The sequence below is a fragment of the Ostrea edulis genome, chromosome 6 (assembly GCF_947568905.1).
Source record: "Ostrea edulis chromosome 6, xbOstEdul1.1, whole genome shotgun sequence".
Lineage (NCBI taxonomy): Eukaryota > Metazoa > Mollusca > Bivalvia > Ostreida > Ostreidae > Ostrea > Ostrea edulis.
The window spans coordinates 69,223,638-69,245,408 of NC_079169.1; the positions used below are offsets into that span (position 1 = coordinate 69,223,638).

Consider the following 21,771-nt stretch of genomic DNA (forward strand, 5'->3'; position numbering starts at 1 on the left):
AATGCATGCAGGTTGAAATCGAAAATATCCATACCAGTGTAATTCTCTCATTATTCATTATTAAGTGACAGGCACATTAAAAGATGGATTTGTACATGAACACAAGTCCAAATGATATTGTAAGTTAACAGGATCTACAAAACAATGCATTGCACTCCATAGTGGTGGATCTAGAAATGTCTGAAGGGGATAGGGGCAGTAAAAGGGTCCAGGTCAAAGTCATGATGGGGGACCAGGGGTGGGGTTGACAAAACCCCCAGAAGGTACTGAATGATTATGACAAAATGAGATCTACATGTATATATTTTAGTGTTTAGGACATATTTCTATAGGAATGGACCATATTTTTTTTTTAGAAAGTGGAGAGGATGTGCGTCAACCCAGGATCCTCACTGCTCCAATACAGTATGGTGGATTTTTTGCTTTTTATGATTCCTGTTGGATTCTGTTACTGAGGTTCCTATAAAAATCGTGTAGGTTAACGTGTAAAGTGATTCAAATATGTACAAAAGCATGCTGGGGTCACACCAAAACAAGTTAACATTTGTAATTAAAGAGTAAGAAAAAGATATAGCACTGTAAAAAAAACATCCATATAACAGGTACTAGTCTCGATAGCGAATGATTAATGAGTGGAGGGGGGTGGGGACCAGACTAACCAGGTACGAGAATTAATGGATTATATTGGTTAGAGGTGTTTTTGTTTTGGTACGAAAATTGGTGTACATGTCGGTCAGAGTTTGGTCTTTGATTTAAGAATTGATGTTCACATCGGTCAGAGTTTGGTTTTTGATTCTTTCTGGACATTGGTTACATTTCGACTGGTATGCTTAGATTTTTAGCTTACCTGAACTGAAAGCTCAAGTGAGCTTTTCTGATCGCTTGTTGTCTGCCTGTAAATTTTTTACATTCAAATTCTCCAAAACCACTTGACCAATTTTAACCAAACTTGGCAAAAAGCATCCTTGGGTGAAGGGCTTTCAAGTTTGTTCAAATGAAGAGCCATGTCCTCTTCAAAGGGGAGATAATCACAAAAATAGGATGGGGTCATTTAAAAATCTTCTCAAGAACCACTGGGCCAGAAAGCCTCCTGACATAGTGTAGATTCAAGTTTGTTAAAATCATGGTGCCACAATAGGGGATTAAAGTCATGCAAGTATAGAAGGAAAATCCTCTCAAGAAACACTGGGCCAGGAAAGTAGAAATTTACATGAAAGTTCCCTAACATTGGGTAGATTCAAGTTAGCTATAATCATGGCCCCTGGGGGTAGGGTGGGGCCACAATAGGGAATCAAAGTCTTACATGCAATTATATACGGAAAATCTTTTCAAGAAGCATTGGGCCAAAGAAGTTTATATTTGCATGAAAGCTTCCTGACATATTGCAGATTAAAGTTTAAACATCGTGACCCCCGGGGGTAGGATGGGACAACAGTAGGGGATCAAAGTTTTACATGCAAATATATAGGGAAAAATCTTCTCAAGAACCATTGGGCCAGGAAAGTACAAATTTACATGAAAGCTTCCTGACATAATGCAGGTTCACCTTTGTTAAAATCATGGACCCCGGAGGTAGAATGGGGCCACAATAGAGGATCAAAGTTTTACATACCAATATATTGGGGAAAATCTTTAAAATTTCTTCTCAAGAACCACTGGGCCATAAAAGTTTACATTTACATGAAAGCTTCCTGACATAGTGCAGATTCAAGTTTGTAAAAATCATGGCACCCGGGAGTAAGTTAGGGTCACAATCAGGGGCGGATCCAGGAATTGCGGTTACGGGGGACGCCACTTTATGAGGCAGTGGGTTCAGGACGAAGCCCTGGTGGGGGTCCAGGGGGCGAAGCCCCCGAAAGCTTCTGGATTTTACAGATTTTACGGAGCTTGACATATTTCTCCTATTTAGTCATTTTTACTATTTCTATCATTTTAATAAGGTGAAATTATTAAAATGACCCAAATTTTAAGGGTTTTTTTGGGGGGGAATTTAAGTTCTCCCAATAAAGTAATTCAAGAAATCAAAAGATTTTGTCATTTAAATCTCCAGGAGTGGAAGAAATTATTGCTTCTTTTATCGTTTAGTACATTTTTCGAAACAAGATAGAGTGATTTACCTGAAAATTTTAGGGGGGGGGGGGGGGCTGCCGCCACTGTCAATAGGGATAAAAGTTTTACATGGGTGTGTAGTGAAAATCTTTAAATATGGACCAAGGTGATTTAGGTGAGCGATGTGGCCCATGGGTCTCTTGTTTTTATGTAGAATGTTTGTATTAGTACATGATGACAATTATAGTTTGGGTTCTTCACGTTAGTTTACTCAGTGCCATTGTTCATTCAATGATTCATTCCACGGCAAATAGGTCTTGGTCACGCTGTATTTCATTATCAAGATACGGTAAAACACGTTTCGGAGACTTTCACCCCTTGGACCTACTAGTGCCCACTAGGAACCCAAAAGAAACCCACAGACCCCTTGTTTCTCAACCCCCCACGTCCCTCCAAATGGAAATATTAGATTCGCCAATGCCTATAAAGATATTAGAATAGCGGAATAAATTTTGGCGGATAGGGAAAAGTTATTTCTCTTGCAAATACTGAAGTCACCACTGGGTGCATATTTGGAGTGTGAAAATTTGGCGGAAAGCTATCTAACCGCTAAAATAAGCCAAATTCGGCACCCGCGGAAGAAGAAAAAAAAAAACCCGCTATACGGTATATACTTACATTATGTAGATATTTCCAGCTGTAGCATATTTAATCCAAAATAACTTTTCGTTTTTTGTATTGATTTATATGACTAATAATCAAAACCCTGATTTCAAAATTCCGCTGTCTTTCGATATACCCGGCTACGGGTAAGGCTTCGGGGGTCAACCCTGAGGAAAAAATTAGGAGTCTCTAAGGCAGTTTGCGGTTGCTTGCGACCTCACTCTGGCAACTTCTGCGACGTCTTCAGTACCAAGCTGTATAGGCTCTTGCCTCTCCCTTTGATTACACTGGTGCCGTAGAGCAACAGCTTGTCCCTCATAAAACACTGCCCAGGCTTTTGCCCTGGAGAAGACTCTCCAGCGTTGCCTCACCCGCGACGGCAAAAACACGGGTAGCAGCAGTCTATCAGTTATAAGTCTCATTCGATTGGAGTAAGGCGCCATAGGCAGAGGTCATCCCGCCTCACTGGACAGTCCCTAGCCAGTAAGGTGCTGTCCCGCCACAGTCTACCTGCTTCACTGAGTGCGTGGGGCTAGAGTTGGGAACGGCCTGACTGAAAATCTAGCACCAAACAAGACCAAAAAAGAACAAGAAAGCCAGCACTCACGCTGGCAACTTGGAACGTAAGAAATATAACACCAGGGCTGTCTGAAGACCTACTTGAGATCAGCGATACGTGTAAAACAGCGGTTATTAACAACGAACTGTTGCGAATGCATATGGACATTGCGACGCTTCAGGAAACACGCCGTTCAAATTCAGATACCCTGCGTGAGAGGGATTACACTTTCCTCTGGGATTCGCCATAAGAAATTCACTGCTGGCGATGATAGAACTCAGTGAAGGTGGAACAGAGAGAATCCTAACTCTGCGTCTTCACACTACGGACGGGTATGTAAACCTTATTAATGTGTATACTCCTCCCTCCTTTCCTCGCAGGAAGTCAAAGATGAATTTTACAACCAACTGCAAACAGTGGTCATGGGAATCCCTAGCAACGAGCAGCTGCTGCTGCTCGGATACTTCAACGCGAGACTTGGCACAGACCATGACTCCTGGCCAACCTGCCTTGGTCGCTTCGGAATTGGGAGTTTGAATGAAAATGGACAACGACTGCTTGAGCTGTGTACACACAACGATCTATGCATCACCAACTCCTACTTCCTGACCGAGCCCCAATCCAACATTGTGTTGGGGAAAAACGAACAGCACTACTAGAGCACAAAAGCCAGTCTATCCAGCCATGACTGCAAGCTCTGCGCTCAGCCAGAGGCGAAGCCCAGAGGATAGCTAAACGCTGTGCGAATGACTACTGCCTTCAACTCTGTGAAAGTATTCAGGCGTCAGTCGCTGCAGGCAACATCCATGGAGTCTACGAAGGAATAAAAAAAAAAGCTATTGGTCCAAAACAAAGCAAGTCAGCGCCACTGAAATCTGCAACTTGCGAAACTATCAGAGACAAAGAAAGGCAGTTGGAAAGGTGGATGGAACATTATACCAGCCTGTACTCCAGAGAAAGCATCATCTCCGATGCCACTCTGGAAGCTGTTGAAGGTTTGTCATGGATGAGCTGGATGAATCACCCAGTGTGATTGAACTCAGCAACACAATAGACAGATTGCCTACAGAGAAAGCACCGGGACCTGATGGGATATCCCCTGAGGTCATCAAGAGTGTGAAATGAGTCCTGTTAGGTCAGCTGCACGAGCTACTGTGCCAGTACTGGGAAGAATGAGCAGTACCACAGGACATGGGGAACTGCAATATTGTAATTCTATTCAAAGACAAAGGAGGCAGGAGTGACTGCAACAACTATCGTGGAATCTCACTCCTCAGCATCGCTGGAAAGGTCTTCGCCCGCGTGCTACTGAACAGACTACAAAAATCACTGACCGGGTTTATCAGGTCGGAGCGCTCCACCATCGACATGGTCTTCTCTTTGCGCCAGTTACAAGAAAAATGCAGATGGCAGCGACAACTCCTGTACGAAAGCCTTCGATCTTGTCAGCCAAGATGGTCTGTTCAAGATTCTGGGAGAGATCGGATGTCCACCCAAGCTTCTCAGCATGATCTAGTCCTTCCATCTTAACATGAATGGAGTCGTTCAGTTCAATGGTTTATCATCCGACTCCTTCAACATCCGCAGCGGCGTTAAGCTGCGTGCTTGCACCGACCCTCTTCGGCATTTTCTTTGCAATCGTGCGCCTTTAGACAGTCAATAGAGGGCATCTTCCTCGGTACCAGGTCAGACAAGAAGCTGTTCAGCCTGTCCCGCCTAAAAGCTAAGACCAAGGTCCGTGAGGTGCTCATCAGGGCTATGCCCTTTGCTGATGATGCAGCAGTTGCCACACACAGAGAGGAAGATGTACAGAGATTCATGGACAGGTTCTACCAAGCTTGCGATGCGTTGAGCTTAACGATCAGCCTGAAGAAGACCTACATAATGGCCCAGGTCGTGGAACGGCCCCCGACAATCATCATCAATGGCAATGATTTGGATGTGGTGCATGAGTTTACCTACCTCGGGTCCACGATGACGGATAACCTCTCCATGGATGTCAAGGTAAACGGACGGATCGGATGCGCAGCAACAACTCTGGGCAAACTGACAAAGCGGGTGTGGCAATACGGCAAGCTGACAGAGCACAACAAGGTGGCAGTCTACCGAGCTTGCGTGCTCAGCATACTGCTGTACGGAAGTGAGTCATGGAACCTGTACTCCAGACGAGAACGCAGGCTGAACGTTGTGCACATGCGCAGCGTTGGGCGGATCATGGGCATCAAATGGAGTGACAAGACAACCAACAACGCAGTCCTGACACGCCCCCAGATTCCCAGTCTCTTCACACTGTTACAGCAATGTCGCCTACGTTGGTTGGGCCCTGTCCACCGCATGCCAGACAGGAGGATCCAAAGAACCTACTGTACGGGGAGCTGGTGATCGGTACGAAAGCCCAAGGACGCCCCCACCTTTGCTTCAAGGATGTCTGCAAGCGTGACCTCAAGTCTCTAGACATGGACATCGACAGATGGGAGGAGATCGCCAGTGTCCGTGACAGGTGGAGACAGGAGCTTAGTAGAGGACTCCGAAGAGGGGAAGCCAAGCTCAGACAAGCCACTGAGGACAGGCGCACCCGTCGCAAAAACAGCCAGAGGACACCAGGAGACGCTGAATTCACATGCAACAACGGCAATAGGGCATGCCGCTCCCACATCGGTCTCAACAGTAACAGCCGTCGCTGTTCCTCCGTCAGTACCAACTGAATTTCCAGGCGCAGACTCCATGGTCTCCCAAAACCGACGGATGCCATTATCATCAATACCTGGAAACTCATTGTGAGTTATTTCTATATTTTACTAGCAACCACCACCCATTTTTTAAAAATTACCCAAATCAATAAAAATCAGGCGTAAGTACCAATTTTGAGTATGCTGATTTCAAATCTGGATTCCTTTTACTCCAATTTCTTATAGAAATTGAGATATAGTGTCTCAAACACCCCTACCGTCAGGTTACCAAAAACGGAAAATGTTTCATTTCGCATCAAAAAGTGACCCAACTTTATTTCTTGAAACACCATTACCCAAAACAATAAAAAGCAGGTGTAATTACCAATTTTGAGTATGCTGAATCCAATTCTGGATTCCTTTTACTCCACTTCCTTACAGAAAATGAGGTATAGGGCCTTAAACACCCCTACCGTCAGGTTGTCAAATATTGAAAATGTTCCATTTCACATTAAAAAGTGACCTGAAAGTTATTTCTTGAAATAAGGCATACAACAGAAAAGGAAAACAATTAATACTAAATTGTTCCATGAACATTCTTAGTTGTTTTTGAAAGAATATATCTCACCTCTGGACTTCACAGATACAGGAAAGGAAGAGGAATACGGAGCGGATCAACGATCTCAAATTTAATCAGATTGGGCTATAGCCTAATGAACTGATGAACAGGGGGGGGGGGGGGGGGGGGCTGAGTTGCATCATTATCAGAATTTACCGAAACAGTGGACTCTCTGGCTAGTCTGGGGGCTGAACTAGTTGCATCAGAACTGACAGAAGCAGAACTATCTGGCCAGTCGGGGGGCTGAGTGGTATCACAATGTATTATTTATTTTTATTTTTTCAAAATTCAGAAATTTAAAAACTGCATGATCAGATTTTTTTGTAACACTAATAATTAATGTCCCTTTATTGCGATGACTCTACAAGTACAAACCATGATATTAAAAAAAAAAAATGAAATGAAATCATAGATAAATAAATAAATAAAATATTTGTAAGTTACTTTATTTATCTGTAAGTAAGTCACTTATTAAGTGTAACTTGTGGCAGTGCAACTTGCAAGTGAAAATTGCATCATCTGTAGCTTATGACCCCTTTTGCCTTGCCTTGTAATTAATATTGTTGAAAATTTGGCAAATAGCATTTTTAACCCCCCAGTCCATAACCCACTTTTCTTTAAACGTTAAAAATCCAGCTAATTCAGTGAGGAAGAAATGTCACTACCATATTTCGAATTTCCTCTAGACTATATCAAATTAAATACCGCACTGCTATCAGTCACAGATTGACACTGGTAGGGGAATGGGGACCTGGTCTGCGAGTATGATGGAAAAGATTCTGATGAAAATAAAGATTCACTCATCATTCAGAAATGTATAAACATTGTATTATTGTATACCACCGGTACGTTGTGAGTACGTTAATAATGGGAGTTATCTTTCCTTGGATATCTAAATCAATCAAATACTATATGAACACGGGCAATTATCGTCCATGTTTGACCTCAGTATAATTTATTCATGCATAAAATGTATTAATATGTCACTCTTTGTTGCGTATTTCACCGTTAAGTAAATGTTTACATATACTCGCTCTGCTAAATCGCTTCAATCTCAAAGGGATTTTCTGGAATATGCCTAATCACGTGAGATACGCTAAATATAGGTATTTTAGATCCGAACGATCAACTTCGCATCATTCGTAGGCTCTAGGTTTATCCATACTAGCCCGTAAAAAATAGGGTGGAACCTCGTCTCACTTTTCCTGTAGAAATAAAAATGGAACATGACGCGCCACCTAGCGAGCGTGGTTGTTGCTAATTTTACATGTCATCCCGAACTGTTTAACTGCATCATTTATTTAGTAAGATGGAAGTACATGTAATGTAATGTTTATGTAAGCTTTCTAGATAGTTCCAAAGCCTTCGATACTGTGTGAAAGCAGGACTTCTATACAAATTGTACAAGGTAGGTGTAACTGGCGAACTCTGGTGTATTATCAAAGATTGTCATAACGAAACTTCAAGTGCTTATGTTGTAATCAAACACAGTTATGACGGTTTTCTGGTCAACAAAGAGTTGGACAAGGTGACATATTGTCTACGTTTTTAGCTCACCTGAGCTAAAAGCTCAAGTGAGCTTTTCTAATCAACCGTATTCCGGCGTTCGTCCGTCTGTCCATTTGTAAACTTTTAACATTTTTTACTTCATCTTAAAAACCTTTGGACCACTGAACCACTGAGCCAGAAAAGCTGATATTTATATGAAAGCTTCCTGATATAGTGCAGATTTTAAATTGTTACAATCCTGGCCCCCTGGGGTCGGATGGGGCCACAATAGGGGATCAAAGTTTTACATACAAATATATAGGACAAATCTTTAAAAATCTTCTTCTCAAGAACCACTGAGCCAGAAAAGCTGAAATTTATATCAAAGCTTCCTGATATAGTGCAGGTTCTAAATTGTTAAAATCCTGGCCCCCTGGGGTCGGATGGGGCCACAATAGGGGATCAAAGTTTTACATACAAATATATAGGAAAAATCTCAAGAACCACTGAGCCAGAAAAGCTGAGATTTATATCAAAGCTTCCTGATATAGTGCAGATTCAAGTTTGTTAAAATCACGGCCCCCAAGGATCAGATGGGGCCACAATAGGGGATCAAAGTTTTACATACAAATATATAAGGACAATCTTTAAAAATCTTCTTCCCAAGAACCACTGAGCCAGAAAAGCTGATATTTACATGAAAGCTTCCTAACATAGTGCAGAATTAAGTTTTTTCAAATCATGGCCACCTGGGGTAGGGTGGGGCCACAATAGGGGATCAAAGTTTTACATACAAATATATGGGGAAAATCTTTAAAAATCTTCTTCTCAAGAACCACTGAGAAAGAAAAGCTGATATTTACATGAAAGCTTTCTGACATAGTGCAGATTCAAGTTTGTTCAAATCATGGCCCCTGGGGGTAGGATGGGTCCACAAGGGGGATCAAAGTTTTACATACAAATATATAGGAAAAATCATCTTCTCAAAAACCATTGGGCCAAAGAAGTTCACATTTACATGAAAGCTTTCTGACATAGTGTAGATCCAAGTTTGCAAAAGCCATGGCCTCCAGGGATAGGTTGGGGCCATAATAGGGACTACGGTTTTACATGCAAATATATATGGAAAGTCTTCTGATATGGACCAAGGTGACTCAGGTGAGCGATGTGGCCCATGGGCCTCTTGTTATTCTTAATATTTATTAATGAATTACAATGTAATTGATATGTTAGAACGATATTCATCATGTATCAGATCACTGAATGTTACATGCAGTTGTTCCTAACTGGCAGATGACATCTATTGTGCACTCTCTACACAAATGTTACATCTGAATATGGCGGTTTTAGTTTAACGCGTGCAAATCTTGTACTCTTCGATTCCGTTTGAAGGGCAATAAACCTAATTAATTAGGACCATTTTTGGACTTAAGGTGACGATTCAGTTCCCTTTATGGAATTCTGTAATCATCTAGATATTATAGTCAACAGAAATTGTTCTTTATCTGACCGGATAAATACTGCCTGCAGAAAAAGAAGAAATTCCTTAGTGACAACGATCCATCTTCCTTCTGGCGAACTGTTATGAGATCCGCTTGTGCAAGTTCATATGCAAACTTCTCTGATCGTTCGCAAGATTCCTTTTCAAGACTTCTGTGGTGCAACATTCCGTGACCTTTCATGTCGTCTGCTGCTGTGTGATCACGTTCAGCATCCGTAACCACTGATGAAGCGACATTAAATTTAGAAACTGTCAACTTTGATGAGATGCTTCTGCCCATGACTACCGCGTCACACATCAACATAGCGGGGGTGGGTGGGGGGGGGGGGGGGGGTTAATTGCCAGCTCATGTCTAGTGTCTTTGGTATTGAACGCATGAACTGTTTATTCATTTATACATTCTTTTTTGTTTCTCTCTGTCCTTATCTCTAATAAGACATTTTGGATTTTGTTTACATGCAATAATCTCAGTCGCCGAAAGAGGTGAGGGGCCGTGTGATTTTGAGCGCGATGCTCTAACCACTCGGTCACGGAGGCCCTATCACGTAATGAGAAAATAAAGAATGTATAATTAATGAATGTAAATTAATAATATTTGTTTGATAATGAATAAAATAAGAAGCGTATTGATAAAAGTAATCAAGATTTATGAACTTTTATACATGTTATTAATGAAACAATAGAAAAATGATTTCTCATTTCCCCATGCGCACTTTCTAACACAAACACAAACATATATTGACCGTTCCTGTAGCGAGAATGATCTGGACTTTTGCAGACGATATTGCTCTAGTTAGTTCATTCCAGAAAAACATCCAAGAGAAAACAGACAAGCAGCAAAAAGAGTAGGGTAATTAGAATTAATGCTGCCAGAAGCAAGATCATGAGAATAAACCCCAAACTTGTTTTACAATTCGTATATCAAAGACTTCCGTACATTGTAAACTCTCAAGATCAAGTAATTTTTTTAATGTAACAATATATTGAATTAAGATGTTTTGCTAAACTGTGTAGATAACGTAGATTACAAACTGAAAATGGACAGATCTATTCCACTGAGCATTATTTTTTAATGATTTGTGGTTGAGTGTTAAATTTGTGAAATTTTATGTTATGAATGTTCATCTTTCATAACCTATCGTTCAAAAAAGTATTCTAAAAACTTTATTTTTTTTTTTAAATTCTTCAGAAAAAGTGTCCACATTATATGAGAATAGGTGACAAGTTAAACAACGTGAAATTAAAATATGTCGACACATTTGTATATCGGACTGCAACCATTTCAAAACACGGAGGAGATACGGAATGTATGAGAAGAGTCTGCTTTCGCAAGACGCAAAAGGATAAGGAACTCCGACTTCATCAGCAAGAAAACGAAACTGAGGCTTTATATAAGACACTAGTTATAACCATAAGACACTAGTTATACCATAAGACACTAATTATACCAGTATTTATGTATGTACAGGGGATGGAAATATGATAGGCGTGTTCCATTACAACAGCTTGAGGAGAATTTTTAAATCTCAAAATTACTAGAAAGATCAGACATAAAAGTTAACCCTTTTCAAGCCAAGAAATTAGATACAAAAGGGGGAAAATCACTAGACACATCTTCAGAACTATAAAGCGCCAAATTAACATAAACTCAAATAACTGAAGATATTTTTAATTATTTGAAGATACCATCAAATCAATTATTGCTCTCAATTCAATTGATGAGCGCATCAATATGGTGGAATTATTTGATGATATTTTTAATTCAAATAAAGATATCTTTGATTCTTTACAACGAATTTGTACAAAGAGTTAATGCGCATAGCTATTCTTCTTAAGAGAGCAACGATTCAATTAAAGATATCATTAATTCAATAATGGATACGTTGAATTGAAGATATCTCTAATTAAATAGTTACTCTTCCTAAACGAATTACTGCTTGTATACTTTGAATCACTGATATAATATTTTAATTCAATAGAGCAATGGTTCAATTATTGGTAGCATTAATTGAATTGATGCGAGCATTAATTGAATTATTGCTCTCATTAGTTGTAGCGCGCATCATTTCATTTGAGGAGAGCAAGAATTCAATTAAAGTGCGTCAATTCAGCAGAATAATGCTATCACCAATTCAATTAATGTTCGCAATAATTCAGAACTGTTGCGCGCATCAAATGATGATATCTTCAAATAATTAAAGATATCTTCAATTATCTGAGGTTATAATAATTTGGAGCTGCTTACAGAAAAAACATAACAATGATTGCATTAAAACTCTTTCTTAAACACCAGATGGCAAAAGAAAAAGACCCCCCCCCCCCCCCCGGAAGAACAGTGAAAAGGGATTGGAAGAGAACGGATGATTTTCTTGGGCTGAGGCGAGGGTTGCGGCTGCGCACAGAGACGGTTTCATGGGCTGATGCGAGAGTTGCGGCTGCGGACAGAGACGGTTTCATGGGCTGAGGCGAGGGTTGCGGGTGCGGACAGAGACGGTTTCATGGGCTGAGGCGAGGGTTGCGGCTGCGGACAGAGACGGTTTCATGGGCTGAGGCGAGGGTTGCGGCTCCGGACAGAGACGGTTGGAGATGCTCCGTGGATGTCTTATATGTCACAAGGCATGAAGCAGATAGGTAATATAACATTAAAACAGACAGATTTATAAACACTGTAGTTGTTTTGTTCTTTCCGAGGAGCAAATCACGATGATTGCGCCAACAACTTTACTTGATAGATGTCTATCTCTTAATGATGGACATGTTGGTCACAGCGAGATTTATCTCATGTCATGTGGAAGTAAACATTCCCATTCATATTGATAATTTGTTTTGATATCTTTCATAATTACATCTATTCTTTGTATTTGTGCACCATATTTTGATTTGACTTATTTTATGTTTAGGAGAATGGTCACTTCTGTACCAACTTTAACTGAGCAATGCATAGAATATCAAAAGCATTTAGTGACAAAACATCGATGAATGTATATAAAGCAATACTTAGACTGGAGTGAAGTTCTAACCATTACAATTATACGGTATTGTAATGAGGGGTTTAAATGCGTGATCAATGAACCTTTAACTTTAAACTCGACTTATACGAATACTTCCGTCCTCAATTTTTTAAAAACATAACCAATGCCTGTAAATAGAAATGGGAGATTCATTGGAAAATCAGGAGGAAGAGGAGGTATTTATATTTTGTGACCAAACCATCAATATCGTAACGAAATGGAAAACGTTTAAATAAATATCTGGAATTCTAAACTACTAAATGTGCAGCCTGCTGAAGGTGATTATACACTTATTCATTAGATCTACTCCCGCACTGGCACGGAAGCAGGCGAAGTCACGTGGTATACTACCGGGGTAACAGCGATTTGTAGTGTACTAATGAATTATACGGAGACCTTCCGACATATTATATTCAACAAAAGACACCGGAAAAACGAAAGGTACAAGGACTTCGAGGACAGGCTTCGTAAAACCAGCAAGATTAATATAACGTTCTATTACACAGGTAATTGTCAGGTGTCACAGGATTAACGTAACGTTATATTACACAGGTAATTGTCAGGTGTCACAGGATTAACGTAACGTTCTATTACACAGGTAATTGTCAGGTGTCACAGGATTAACCTAACGTTCTATTACACAGGTAATTGTCAGGTGTCACAGGATTAACGTAACGTTCTATTACACAGGTAATTGTCAGGTGTCACAGGATTAACGTAACTTTCTATTACACAGGTAATTGTCAGGTGTCACCAGATTAACCTAACGTTCTATTACACAGGTAATTGTCAGGTGTCACCAGGTTAACCTAACGTTCTATTACACAGGTAATTGTCAGGTGTCACAGGATTAACGTAACATTCTATTACACAGGTAATTGTCAGGTGTCACCAGGTTAACCTAACGTTCTATTACACAGGTAATTGTCAGGTGTTACCAGATTAACGTAACGTTCTATTACACAGGTAATTGTCAGGTGTCACCAGATTAACCTAACGTTCTATTACACAGGTAATTGTTAGGTGTCACCAGATTAACCTAACGTTCTATTACACAGGTAATTGTTAGGCGTCACAAGATTAACCTCCCTTTCTCTTACACAGGGAATTGTTAGGTTGTTAGTTCTATATTGTTTAACGTTCCACTCTAGAATATTTCGCTCATATGGATACCGCTACTGGCAATGGGGATCTATATAAGCTGTCTTCTTGACAAAGATCAAACTAGACAACACAACAGGCACTGTCCATATAAGTCCTCTCCTTAGTGGGAACAAATGTCACACTAGACAACACAATAGACACTGTCCATATAAGTCCTCTCCTTAGTGGGACCAAAGATCAAACTAGATAACACCATAGACACTGTCCATATACGTCCTCTCCTTAGTGGGACCAAAGGTCAAACTAGACAACACAACAGGCACTGTCCATATAAGTCCTCTCCTTAGTGTGACCAAAGGTCACACTAGACAACACAACAGGCACTGTTCATATAAGTCCTCTCCTTAGTGGGACCAAAGATCAAACTAGATAACACCATAGACACTGTCCATATACGTCCTCTCCTTAATGGGACCAAAGGTCAAACTAGACAACACAACAGGCACTGTCCATATACGTCCTCTCCTTAGTGGGACCAAAGGTCAAACTAGACAACACAACAGGCACTGTCCATATAAGTCCTCTCCTTAGTGTGACCAAAGGTCACACTAGACAACACAACAGGCACTGTCCATTATCAGTCCTCTCCTTAGTGGGACCAAAGGTCAAACTAGACAACACAACAGGCACTGTCCATATCAGTCCTCTCCTTAGTGGGACCAAAGGTCACACTAGACAACACAACAGGCACTGTTCATATAAGTCCTCTCCTTAGTGGGACCAAAGATCAAACTAGATAACACCATAGACACTGTCCATATACGTCCTCTCCTTAATGGGACCAAAGGTCAAACTAGACAACACAACAGGCACTGTCCATATACGTCCTCTCCTTAGTGTGACCAAAGGTCACACTAGACAACACAACAGGCACTGTTCATATAAGTCCTCTCCTTAGTGGGACCAAAGATCAAACTAGATAACACCATAGACACTGTCCATATACGTCCTCTCCTTAGTGGGACCAAAGGTCAAACTAGACAACACAACAGGCACTGTCCATATAAGTTCTCTCCTTAGTGGGACCAAAGGTCACACTAGACAACACAACAGGCACTGTTCATATAAGTCCTCTCCTTAGTGGGACCAAAGATCAAACTAGATAACACCATAGACACTGTCCATATACGTCCTCTCCTTAATGGGACCAAAGGTCAAACTAGACAACACAACAGGCACTGTCCATATACGTCCTCTCCTTAGTGGGACCAAAGGTCAAACTAGACAACACAACAGGCACTGTCCATATAAGTCCTCTCCTTAGTGTGACCAAAGGTCACACTAGACAACACAACAGGCACTGTCCATTATCAGTCCTCTCCTTAGTGGGACCAAAGGTCAAACTAGACAACACAACAGGCACTGTCCATATCAGTCCTCTCCTTAGTGGGACCAAAGGTCACACTAGACAACACAACAGGCACTGTTCATATAAGTCCTCTCCTTAGTGGGACCAAAGATCAAACTAGATAACACCATAGACACTGTCCATATACGTCCTCTCCTTAATGGGACCAAAGGTCAAACTAGACAACACAACAGGCACTGTCCATATACGTCCTCTCCTTAGTGTGACCAAAGGTCACACTAGACAACACAACAGGCACTGTTCATATAAGTCCTCTCCTTAGTGGGACCAAAGATCAAACTAGATAACACCATAGACACTGTCCATATACGTCCTCTCCTTAGTGGGACCAAAGGTCAAACTAGACAACACAACAGGCACTGTCCATATAAGTTCTCTCCTTAGTGGGACCAAAGGTCACACTAGACAACACAACAGGCACTGTTCATATAAGTCCTCTCCTTAGTGGGACCAAAGATCAAACTAGATAACACCATAGACACTGTCCATATACGTCCTCTCCTTAGTGGGACCAAAGATCAAACTAGATAACACCATAGACACTGTCCATATACGTCCTCTCCTTAGTGGGACCAAAGGTCAAACTAGACAACACAACAGGCACTGTCCATATAAGTCCTCTCCTTAGTGTGACCAAAGGTCACACTAGACAACACAACAGGCACTGTCCATTATCAGTCCTCTCCTTAGTGGGACCAAAGGTCAAACTAGACAACACAACAGGCACTGTCCATATCAGTCCTCTCCTTAGTGGGACCAAAGATCAAAATACTATTAGACAAAACAAAAAATACTCTGTCCATATAAATGTACATGATATAAGATCAAAATAGACAACACAATAAGCACTGTCCATATAAGCCCTCTGCTTACAGAGACCAAAAGTCAAAATATACAACATACCAACAGACATTTTATTGTTAATACAAACCCTCTGCTTACAGGGGTCAAAATATACAACACATGTACACCAACAGACATTGTATTGTCAATACAAACTCTCTGTTTACAGAGATCAAAGGTCAAACTAGACAATACACCAACAGACATTGTATTGTCAATACTAACTCTCTGTTTACAGAGATCAAAGGTCAAAATATACAACACACCAACAAACATTGTATTGTCAATACAAACTCTCTGTTTACAGAGACCAACACAGCAGACACTGCCTAGATACACTAGTACGCCCTCTTTAAGGAAAAAGAGCCTAGGAAAACGAGTTTACCGGATATACGGTGACACGGGGGTTAGGTAGAATATATTAAAGAAATAGGGCTATTAACGTAAATACGTTGTGCAAGAACAAACGGTAAGTGTGAATAAAGAAGCTTACATAGAAATGGGGGATGGAGGAAATGGAAGTGTTGGCGGGAGTAGGAATCATGTGTAGAAATGATGGACGGCGACCTACAGAAGTGTAGTGTAAATACAGCGGTGTATAGGACTACAAGACGCATAGATATAAGTGTCAAAAAACATGACCGGGTAAACGGAGCATACACTCACTCATTTATCAAAGAATGAATACATCAAAGATAACATTATTATCCACAAAGATATTAGAGATATCCATCGAGTGACCTTGACCTTTAATCCCTAACCTAGAAAATAAACATGGTTCAACAACTCTTGGGGGGAAAGTAGGTAAAGTTTGACGATTCTCGGCTCTTCATCTGAATGAAAGGTGAAGATAACGAACAGTGATCAATCTCATAACTTCTATAAGCAATACAGAATAGATAGTTGGGCAAACACGGACCCCTTGACACACCAGAGGTGGGATCAGGTGCCTAGGAGGAGTAAGCATCACCTGTTGACCGGTCACACCCGCCGTGAGCCCTATGTCTTGATCAGGTATCGGAGTTATCCGTAGTCAAAATCAGTGTGCCAAGAACGGTCTAACAATCGGCAGGCATGAAACACGTCAGACAGCATTTGAATCCTGCCCACAATTTATTTTTTACCAAAAATCCTCCTGTGGTCACGACCTTTGATCCCTAGCCTTGAAAATCACTAGGCTTCGACAACTCGCAATCGAAAAATTGGTCCCCCCCCACTTTGAGTGCTACTGTTGTCTTTAAATTTAACCCAAAAGGTAACTCACACATATCAAGACACCCAAAAAGCAGCTGAATTACTATATCCCCTCCACTATTTGTTGCTTGGGGCGATAAGAAAGGCAAACGGAGAGAATTAGGTCAGGTTTAGCACCTTTTTGGTAAACGTAGCCGGTACTTTTACAGGAAGTCAGATGCAGAACCTGACCGCCATTCACTGGAGGTACCCTACTGCCTCAACCCCCAATTCAATGGGAAGACAGTGCGACTCCGATGTGGATGTCCTGATTGTCGATCCCAATGTCTGTGCAGGAGAGGCCAAGCTAGGTCACCACGATAATCTGTACATTTACGAACACTCTCTGGAACACCCGGGATATGTAAGAGTTTATAGAGGACGAGGTAAAGGAAGAAAGGTCATTTCCGGAAAGGGTTTCAAAAAATTTTGGAAGCAGATTGTTGACCAGCACGAAATATTTACACGTTTCACTGGAAGAGGTACCAAATTTCCAAGTCGTGGAGAAGAACGATCAGGCAAGTAAATTGACATATTTCTACTTAGTAACCAATTGTAGGGTGGAAAATGCAGATTTGGTTTCATTAAAAAAAAAACCCCAAATAATCTGGATTTTTACTGGTATATTTGTCAGTTATCTTAAAAATTATCAATTATTCACAGGCCCTGCAATTACAAAGGTGGAGAACGTGAGCATGCGAAATTTTGTCCATCATGACTTCGTTCCTGCAATAAAATTGATCAGTTGGCCCTCTATAGCTCAGGACTGGACGAGGCGTTCAAGGCCAGGGGACTGGCCATCGGTGAAGGTGCTGGAGGAATGTGTCAGCGCAGACTGTCACATCGTCCCCGTGGCACACAAAGAAAGTCCCAAACATATCAAAAAGAAGGAATGGCGGCTATCGTTCTCCGGAGCAGAGATAGTTCTAGCGAAGACTTTGACTTGTGAACAGAGACAAGCAGTCATTGTGTCCAAGATGATTTTAAAACTTGCTCTTAAAGAGGTCTTGGAGCATAAACCCAGCTTAAAAAACTGCAAATCTGTGTCCTCTTACGAGCTAAAAAGTTCATTCTACTGGCTTCGTGAAAGGAAAAACGCATGGGGAAATTTAACAGATGACATCAGAGAGGTTATCGAAAATTTTATCGAATTTTTACATCAAGGCGCTTTACCCGACTATTTCATTCCGAAGAAAAACATCATAGAAAATGTTACATCAGATATGGTAGAAGAATTGTCAGCAGTGTTAAAGCAAGTGTTCACCAAACAAGGAATGACTCAGTTCCTGGAGAAGTGCTACTGGTATTGCTATCAGACGCAGCTGGAGGAATATGACTCTCTCGATGGTAGCTCCTTGAAGTGTTTATATAGTGAACTCAAGGATTTCTGTGAAAACGAGACTCCGTCTATCAAACTGTCCTTGTTTAGCATCACTCACCATTTATTAGGTCTGTTCACGCGCGCCATTGATGGTACAGGGAGCGATATTCGGGCAGTGGAAATTACACCAGTTTTATTTGACATCCGATGTATTCAAGAGGGCCTTACCAAGAAGAATTCACAGAATGAAGTCATTCATATGAACCAACTAGAAGATTTGTTCCACGATAACAAGTCGTTTTCTTTCGAAATGTTGTCCGATTTTTCTGACTTTGTGTTCGACGTTCTTTCTCAAGAGGTGGTGCAGAACATACTCGGAGAGAGTATCTGGAGCGTGGTAGCTTTTCTGCTTGCTAGACCATGCATAACGGCAGGCCTACAACATGGGTTGAAACAGGAAGTTCTGGACTTCGCTGACTTATTGGAAGCGAATCCAAAAAACACGACATTACGAGAGGCGGCGATAGAAGTGCACGGGAGTATGGAAGAGTTTCAGTCAGCAGTTGCGCTCGCGAGTGAGAATGCGGACAGTGTGTACGAGTTTTATGAAGGCCTCTGTCAAGACACTTTACAGTTTTACTTTGATGTATGTGCACGATTCTTGGTAGGAGAGGAATTTCACTGCGAGGAGGAGAGGATAGCGGTGTTTGGAGTGCAGTCAATGGTCAGAGATATCCCAGAAATCTTGGACGACGAGATGCTAGGTACACCAGAACTTCGACAGAGGGTTCGGACACTCATGGAAAAGTGTGGGACTTTTCATTGTAAAGAATTCTAATGCCTTTGTGTGCCTCTAAACCCTACCCGGTATGGCGAAAGAGCAAACTCTTGACAAAAATCTGAGAAAATTCACTCTCCTCTAGAAGATGTGGTCGTTAATTCATATTGTCTATCTCCAATCTACAAGATATTTACATCTAATTCGGGTCCGTTACGCACAAGTACATGTATCATAGTATTATTATCCATAATAGAAGAGGTCTTTGGGTCACATCGCTCACCTTGGCCCATACTTACAAGATTTTCCCAAGAATTCGCATGTAAAACTTTGATTCCCAATTGTGGACCCACCCTACCCTCGTGGACCATGGTTTTAACAAAATTGAATCTGCACTATTTCAGGAAGCTGTCATGTAAATTTCAACCTGCCAGGGCCAGTGGCTCTTTTAAAAGATTTTCCTCCATATGTTATCATGTAAACTTTGATCCCCTATTGTGGCCCCACCCTACCCCCAGAAGCCTTGATTTTAACAAACTGAAGTCTGCACTATGTCAGAAAGCTGTCATGTAAACAACTATTGTCCCTAACCTAACCCCGGGGGCAATGATTTTAATAAAATTTAATCTGCATTATGTCAAAAAGATGCCATGTGAACCTGAGATTTTGAAAGGTCTTTCCTATATACTGCATGTAATATTTTGATCCCCTATTGTGACCCCACCCTACCCGCAGAGGCTAAGAGAGAGAGAGAGAGAGAGAGAGAGAGAGAGAGAGAGAGAGAGAGAGAGAGAGAGAATTATGGGAGAGATTTTTTATATCCGACTCAAAATTTTCTTCTTGTTACTCTGAATTGATCCTTTGCAACTCTCTCTAGATGTGTCCCCACGAGAATGGTCTGAACCCAATGCTTTTATTTCAGTTTCAGTGCTAGGTCTGGACCCAATGTTTTTATTTCACGTTTGAGTGCTAGGTCTGGACCCAATGTTTTTATATCATATGTTTCAGTGCTAGGTCTGAACCCAATGCTTTTATTTCAGTTTCAGTGCTAGGTCTGGACCCAATGTTTTTATTTCACGTTTCAGTGCTAGGTCTGGACCCAATGTTTTTATATTGCATGTTTCAGTTCTAGGTCAAGTTATTTTGTATTCTTTTGTTAATCTGTGATATGTCTGTGTATATGTGTACACACGTGCTATGTGTCTTTGATATATGTGATAGTCGGTTAAAAAGCTCTACAGAGCTCGTGTTTGATTTAATGAATGTATATAGTGCCGACTTTAAATAAAATTTTCTTTACCAATACAAAACCGAAAACAGCTTTACATGTGCGCCACCCCAGTGACTAATCAGTACCAACATCAAGCGCGACACCCCAGTGACTAATAGTACCTACACCAAGCGCAACTAATCGGTACCAACATCAAGCACGACACCCCAGTGACTAATTTGTACCTACATCAAGCGCAACACTCCAGTGACTAATAGTACCTACACCAAGAGCAACTAATCGGTACCAACATCAAGCGCGACACCCCAGTGACGAATCAGTACCTACATCAAGCGCGACACCCCAGTGACTAATCAGTACCTACATCAAGCGCGACACCCCAGTGACTAATTTGTACCAACATCAAGCGTGACACTCCAGTGACTAATTTGTACCAACATCAAGCAGACAAATAAACTGAGACTGTATAATCTTCACTAGAGGAGCGATGGCATATAGTGTACACATCCAAAATCCAATGGCATATAGTGTACACATCCAAAACCCAATGGCATATAGTGTACACATCCAAAATCCAATGGCATATAGTGTACACATCCAAAATCCAATGGCATATAGTGTACACATCCAAAATCCAATGGCATATAATTTACACATCCAAAATTCAATGGCAAATATTGTACACATCCAAAAGCCAATGGCATATATTATACACATCCAAAAGCCAATGGCATACACATCCCAGATCCAACTCCGTTTTTATTTCCATATCACATAAAGGCTATGATGGTGTCCTTTTCACATGTTTTAATTTCACAGAATTGCTGTAAAAAATAGGGCTAAATATAATTAAATTTTCAGTGTTGATTACTCTGCGTCATTCCATCAAGATATTGTAAATGTGTTTTGCTGGTAAAACTACAATTGAAATAATTCTGTAATGGTAAATGTTTCTGATGTACAGTGTCACTTATTTACATGTACCTTCCAATCCGTGGCCGAGGTTAGAGCTTCACGCTCAAAATCACACGGCCTCTCACCTCTGGTCGGCGCGGGTTTGAATCCGCTCACGCCGGTAAGTGAGAAAGTTACCCAGTTTACTTTCGGAAGGTCAATGGTCTCTTTCCAGGTAATTTGTACCTGGGTTCTCTCTTCCACTAAAAATAAAAAATAGGCGCCACTAGATAACTGAAAAATTGTTGAGTGTTGCGGAAAACGGCAAAACAATCAATTCAGTCATCCATTTGATGCAAGCTTCAGTGATGGAGGATAA

General features: G+C 41.0%; 1 protein-coding gene across 1 annotated transcript; it reads left to right on the forward strand.

Moving 5' to 3' along the window:
- The first annotated feature begins 12,598 nt into the window (after window positions 1–12,598).
- On the forward strand, window positions 12,599–20,577 carry LOC125683744 (uncharacterized). Its single transcript, XM_048925185.2, has 4 exons — window positions 12,599–12,735; window positions 12,861–13,065; window positions 17,339–17,686; window positions 17,832–20,577. Exons 1-4 carry the CDS (start codon window positions 12,700–12,702, stop codon window positions 19,325–19,327), a joined length of 2,085 nt encoding a protein of 694 aa, XP_048781142.1. The 5' UTR covers window positions 12,599–12,699; the 3' UTR covers window positions 19,328–20,577.
- The last annotated feature ends 1,194 nt before the right edge of the window (window positions 20,578–21,771 follow it).

Coding starts and splice junctions, on each gene's coding strand:
- LOC125683744 (XM_048925185.2), top strand. CDS start 12,700: ATGGGAGATTCATTGGAAAATCAGGAGGAAGAGGAG. Junction 12,736..12,860: donor AAAATCAGGAGGAAGAGGAG/GTATTTATATTT, acceptor CTTATTCATTAG/ATCTACTCCCGCACTGGCAC. Junction 13,066..17,338: donor TATAACGTTCTATTACACAG/GTAATTGTCAGG, acceptor GTACTTTTACAG/GAAGTCAGATGCAGAACCTG.